We start from the raw sequence: 7,085 nt of genomic DNA, 5'->3' as shown, positions 1-7,085 counted from the left end.
CTAGCACCCATATCAACGTGAATGCTATGTTTAACAATATACAGTATTTCCATATTGAAGCCATATTGCAATTTTGCTTCTTACAATGTGGACTGTGTAGTGGCTTCCTTTCCTCTTTACCATAGCCACTGCCCAAGCCTGAAGCGGGGTTGTTTCGGACGCATACAGTCCACACTCAACGTTTCCAAACGGCCAAACATTCAATGAGATCCAGGGATATGGTGCAACAATTTTTTTTATTCTTCTTATATCTAACAAGGAAATTATTCTCCAATCAACTTAAAGCATAGATTACTTGATATGGAAAATACATAATATGATCTGTATGTCTGTATGGTCAAAAAACTATACCGCTCCCACATCTAGCAAGGACTCCTCCCCGCGAAGGCCCAACTTCCTGCCTTTATACTAACACACTTACCACAGTACAATGAATGGGCAAGAGGGGGGCCCAAAAACTGAGTTACACTAACAACAAATGAATATATCTCAATCAGGTAAATAAATCATAAAGGAACCTAATATTTCATCATATACATTAATATTTAATATATTTACACAAATGTACATGGAGCTCAGTATGTTCAGTCTTTTAAACAAATATGTCCAAATCGGCTCTAACAGCAAACATGTTCAACATATTTAGCCAAGATGGGATAGGGCTAAATACATGTTTTTGTTATTTTGTTTCTGTAGGCTATTTAATAAACTATAACGGACTAGCACTCAAATAAAAGACTGTAAAATACACAACTTGAAACAACCACATTATTGAGCCATGGAGCACGTTCTGATTGGCCAGTGAGGGATCAAGCCTCAACACACACCACAACTTGTTTATTCATTTCGCAACACAGCCAGCTACTGTGCTCATAATTCCGGTTGTGAAAAATAGCAACAACAAAAAAAAATCTGACACACCCCCCCCCCCTGAACCTATAGCGATACTGCCAGCGCTAAGATTTACAATTGCGTTAGGTCTTGTTAAAAATAGAGTCCGTTGTATGCCACTCAAATGACACCCTATTCCCTATTAAGGCCACTTCTTTCGTAGCGCACTATGGGCAAAGGTTGGCTACTTTGAAGAATCTAAAATCTAAAATATATTTTGATTTGTTTAACACTTTTTTGGTTACTACATGATTCCATATGTGTTATTTCATAGTTTTGATGTCTTCACTATTATTCTACAATGTAGAAAATATTATAAAATAAAGAAAAACCCTTGAATGAGTAGATGTGTCTAAACTTTTAAATGGTACTGTATGTCAAAGTACTGTGAGGCACTGTGTAACGATGAGCTGACGGGCTTATTATCAGAGTCTGAGGGCGGATAACAACTCAATGAAAATAAGTTAAATGTCATTCTAAGGCGCTGTGTGAACAGACGAGATTCTGCAGATCGGTGCAAGGTCGTTGAATGTCCCTGTAGGTGCCTAGGCATCGACAGTCTGTGGTCCTAATAGACATTCCACGAGGGCTTTAACAGCTACCAACAGCTCCTAGAGATCCTGTGTGGCTCAGTCGATAAATCAAATCAAAGTTTATGTGTCACATGCACCTAATACAGCAGGTGTAAACCTTACAGTGAAATGCCTAATACAGCAGGTGTAGTAGACCTGACAGTGAAATGCCTAATACAGCAGGTGTAGTAGATCTGACAGTGAAATGCTGACTTACAAGCCCTTCTAACCAACAGTGTAGTTTTAAGATAATATAGGATAATAATGGTAACAGTGTGGTGTCAGCGATGTCATCATGGGTTTGATTCCCGCTGGGGCCACATACAATTAAATATATGCACTCAGTCTACTGAACGTGGGTTTGGATCGGTGTACTGAACGTGGGTTTGGATCGGTGTACTGAACGTGGGTTTGGCTCGGTGTACTGAACGTGGGTTTGGCTCGGTGTACTAAACGTGGGTTTGGCTCGGTGTACTGAACGTGGGTTTGGCTCAGTGTACTGAACGTGGGTTTGGCTCGGTGTACTGAACGTGGGTTTGGATTGGTGTACTGAACGTGGGTTTGGCTCGGTGTACTGAACGTGGGTTTGGCTCAGTGTACTGAACGTGGGTTTGGCTGGACACACCCTATTTTCCCTCTGGACACACCCTCATTTTCCCTCTGGACACACCCTAATTTACCCTCTGGACACTCCCTAATTTACCCTCTGGACACTCCCTAATTTACCCTCTAGACACTCCCTAATTTACCCTCTGGACACTCCCTAATTTACCCTCTAGACACTCCCTAATTTACCCTCTGGACACTCCCTAATTTACCCTCTAGACACTCTCTATTTTACCCTCTGGACACGCCCTAATTTACCCTCTGGACACTCCCTAATTAACACTCTGGACACGCCCTAATTTACCCTCTGGACACTCCCTAATTTACCCTCTGGACACGCCCTAATTTACCCTCTGGACACTCCCTAATTTACCCTCTGGACACTCCCTAATTTACAGTCCACCCTCGTCCTTTTCTTTAGGGCTACATTATAATATTAGAGTGAGGATGGAGTAGAGTTATGGTTTTCATTGAGCCTCCTCATCATCAGCCCCATCCCCTCTACCTCCTCTGGGTCTATCATGGAGACCATAGGGGCCAGGGCTGGTCCTGGTCTTCCTTCCCCAGCTTTGGGGCATCTTCCTGGGCCTGGGGTCCCGCTGGTGTATAAGGCGCCCTGGAGGTCCAGGTTGACACAGAAGGAGCCCGGCAGCAGCTGCCTCTGGTACTGGTCCAGACGACCGATAACATCCAGGACAGAGGAGCTGCCTCCTCTCACCCAGCTAGGGAGCAGTCTGGCAGGGTTGAGTTGGGCAGGCAGGGACTGGCAGTGGCGCAGCTCCAACTGGTAGTAACAGCTGAAGAGAGAGACTCATTAGATCATGAGAAATAAGGACTTCAGGTGTCTCTACCAGCGGTAGAGAAAGACATTCTTCTCAGACCACGCTGAAGTCAGACTTCTGGTTGTTGTTTGTGTGAAAAATCTATACAAATTGATCATAGAAATGTTTACAAACAGTAAGTGAGAATGTCTGTCTGTCTGTCTGTCTGTCTGTCTGTTTCTGTCTGTCTGTGTCTGTGTGTCTGTTTCTGTCTGTCTGTGTCTGTGTGTCTGTTTCTGTCTGTTTGTGTGTGTGTGTCTGTCTGTCTGTCTGTCTGTCTGTCTGTCTGTCTGTCTGTCTGTGTCTGTGTGTCTGTTTCTGTCTGTCTGTGTTTGTGTGTCTGAATCCTTACTTTGCAGAGACAGTCTTGGTGGCCCGGTTCACAGCACACTGCAACACCTTAACGACCTGCTCCCTGATCCATCCCACATCCTCCTGAACATCAGGCAGCCACTCTAACAGTCTGACAGAAGAGACAGGCCATTAGTAGTATATAATAATACAGTCACTCTAACAGTCTGACAGAGACAGGCCATTAGTAATATATAATAATACAGCCACTCTAACAGTCTGACAGAGACAGGCCATTAGTAATATATAATACTACAGCCACTCTAACAGTCTGACAGAGACAGGCCATTAGTAATATATAATAATACAGTCACTCTAACAGTCTGACAGAAGAGACAGGCCATTAGTAATATATAATAATACAGCCACTCTAACAGTCTGACAGAAGAGACAGGCCATTAGTAATATATAATAATACAGTCACTCTAACAGTCTGACAGAAGAGACAGGCCATTAGTAATATATAATAATACAGTCACTCTAACAGTCTAACAGAAGAGACAGGCCACTAGTAATATATAATAATACAGCCACTCTAACAGTCTGACAGAAGAGACAGGCCATTAGTAATATATAATAATACAGTCACTCTAACAGTCTGACAGAAGAAACAGGCCATTAGTAATATATAATAATACAGTCACTCTAACAGTCTGACAGAGACAGGCCATTAGTAATATATAATAATACAGTCACTCTAACAGTCTGACAGAGACAGGCCACTAGTAATATATAATAATACAGTCACTCTAACAGTCTGACAGAGACAGGCCACTAGTAATATATAATAATACAGTCACTCTAACAGTCTGACAGAGACAGGCCACTAGTAATATATAATAATACAGTCACTCTAACAGTCTGACAGAGACAGGCCATTAGTAATATATAATAATACAGTCACTCTAACAGTCTGACAGAAGAGACAGGCCATTAGTAGTATATAATAATACAGTCACTCTAACAGTCTGACAGAGACAGGCCATTAGTAATATATAATAATACAGTCACTCTAACAGTCTGACAGAAGAGACAGGCCATTAGTAATATATAATAATACAGCCACTCTAACAGTCTGACAGAAGAGACATGCCATTAGTAATATATAATAATACAGCCACTCTAACAGTCTGACAGAGACAGGCCATTAGTAATATATAATAATACAGTCACTCTAACAGTCTGACAGAAGAGACAGGCCATTAGTAATATATAATAATACAGTCACTCTAACAGTCTGACAGAAGAGACAGGCCATTAGTAATATATAATAATACAGTCACTCTAACAGTCTGACAGAAGAGACAGGCCATTAGTAGTATACAATAATACAGTCACTCTAACAGTCTGACAGAGACAGGCCATTAGTAATATATAATAATACAGTCACTCTAACAGTCTGACAGAAGAGACAGGCCATTAGTAATATATAATAATACAGCCACTCTAACAGTCTGACAGAAGAGACATGCCATTAGTAATATATAATAATACAGCCACTCTAACAGTCTGACAGAGACAGGCCATTAGTAATATATAATAATACAGTCACTCTAACAGTCTGACAGAAGAGACAGGCCATTAGTAATATATAATAATACAGCCACTCTAACAGTCTGACAGAGACAGGCCACTAGTAATATATAATAATACAGTCACTCTAACAGTCTGACAGAAGAGACAGGCCATTAGTAGTATATAATAATACAGCCACTCTAACAGTCTGACAGAGACAGGCCATTAGTAATATATAATAATACAGCCACTCTAACAGTCTGACAGAGACAGGCCATTAGTAATATATAATAATACAGCCACTCTAACAGTCTGACAGAGACAGGCCATTAGTAATATATAATAATACAGCCACTCTAACAGTCTGACAGAAGAGACAGGCCACTAGTAATATATAATACTACAGTCACTCTAACAGTCTGACAGAAGAGACAGGCCATTAGTAATATATAATAATACAGTCACTCTAACAGTCTGACAGAAGAGACAGGCCATTAGTAGTATATAATAATACAGTCACTCTAACAGTCTGACAGAGACAGGCCACTAGTAATATATAATAATACAGTCACTCTAACAGTCTGACAGAAGAGACAGGCCATTAGTAGTATATAATAATACAGCCACTCTAACAGTCTGACAGAGACAGGCCATTAGTAATATATAATAATACAGCCACTCTAACAGTCTGACAGAAGAGACAGGCCATTAGTAATATATAATAATACAGCCACTCTAACAGTCTGACAGAGACAGGCCATTAGTAATATATAATAATACAGCCACTCTAACAGTCTGACAGAAGAGACAGGCCACTAGTAATATATAATACTACAGTCACTCTAACAGTCTGACAGAAGAGACAGGCCATTAGTAATATATAATAATACAGTCACTCTAACAGTCTGACAGAAGAGACAGGCCATTAGTAGTATATAATAATACAGTCACTCTAACAGTCTGACAGAGACAGGCCATTAGTAATATATAATAATACAGTCACTCTAACAGTCTGACAGAAGAGACAGGCCATTAGTAATATATAATAATACAGCCACTCTAACAGTCTGACAGAAGAGACAGGCCATTAGTAATATATAATAATACAGCCACTCTAACAGTCTGACAGAAGAGACAGGCCATTAGTAATATATAATAATACAGCCACTCTAACAGTCTGACAGAGACAGGCCACTAGTAATATATAATAATACAGCCACTCTAACAGTCTGACAGAAGAGACAGGCCATTAGTAATATATAATAATACAGCCACTCTAACAGTCTGACAGAAGAGACAGGCCATTAGTAATATATAATAATACAGCCACTCTAACAGTCTGACAGAAGAGACAGGCCATTAGTAATATATAATAATACAGCCACTCTAACAGTCTGACAGAGACAGGCCATTAGTAATATATAATAATACAGCCACTCTAACAGTCTGACAGAAGAGACAGGCCACTAGTAATATATAATACTACAGTCACTCTAACAGTCTGACAGAAGAGACAGGCCATTAGTAATATATAATAATACAGTCACTCTAACAGTCTGACAGAAGAGACAGGCCACTAGTAATATATAATAATACAGTCACTCTAACAGTCTGACAGAAGAGAAAGGCCATTAGTAGTATATAATAATACAGTCACTCTAACAGTCTGACAGAAGAGACAGGCCATTAGTAATATATAATAATACAGTCACTCTAACAGTCTGACAGAAGAGACAGGCCATTAGTAATATATAATAATACAGCCACTCTAACAGTCTGACAGAGACAGGCCATTAGTAATATAATAATACAGTCACTCTAACAGTCTGACAGAGACAGGCCATTAGTAATATATAATAATACAGTCACTCTAACAGTCTGACAGAGACAGGCCACTAGTAATATATAATAATACAGCCACTCTAACAGTCTGACAGAGACAGGCCATTAGTAATATATAATAATACAGTCACTCTAACAGTCTGACAGAGACAGGCCACTAGTAATATATAATAATACAGTCACTCTAACAGTCTGACAGAGACAGGCCACTAGTAATATATAATAATACAGCCACTCTAACAGTCTGACAGAAGAGACATGCCATTAGTAATATATAATAATACAGTCACTCTAACAGTCTGACAGAGACAGGCCACTAGTAATATATAATAATACAGCCACTCTAACAGTCTGACAGAAGAGACATGCCATTAGTAGTATATAATAATACAGTCACTCTAACAGTCTGACAGAAGAGACATGCCATTAGTAATATATAATAATACAGCCACTCTAACAGTCTGACAGAAGAGACAGGCCATTAGTA

General features: G+C 39.8%; 1 protein-coding gene across 1 annotated transcript in view; it reads right to left on the bottom strand.

Moving 5' to 3' along the window:
* Positions 1-217: 217 nt before the first annotated feature.
* The window catches only part of LOC139578045 (patatin-like phospholipase domain-containing protein 2), a 31,316-nt gene continuing 24,448 nt past the window's right edge, over positions 218-7,085 (bottom strand). Inside the window, exons 8-9 of the mRNA XM_071405198.1 lie at positions 3,243-3,353; positions 218-2,866 (exon numbers count right to left, since the gene is read on the bottom strand). Of these exons, the coding sequence (XP_071261299.1) occupies positions 2,506-2,866; positions 3,243-3,353 (472 nt within the window). The 3' untranslated portion in view covers positions 218-2,505. The remainder of the gene's footprint in view (positions 2,867-3,242; positions 3,354-7,085) is intronic.

The sequence above is a fragment of the Salvelinus alpinus genome, chromosome 6, assembly GCF_045679555.1.
Source record: "Salvelinus alpinus chromosome 6, SLU_Salpinus.1, whole genome shotgun sequence".
Lineage (NCBI taxonomy): Eukaryota > Metazoa > Chordata > Actinopteri > Salmoniformes > Salmonidae > Salvelinus > Salvelinus alpinus.
This window is presented reverse-complemented; position numbering and strand designations above follow the sequence as displayed.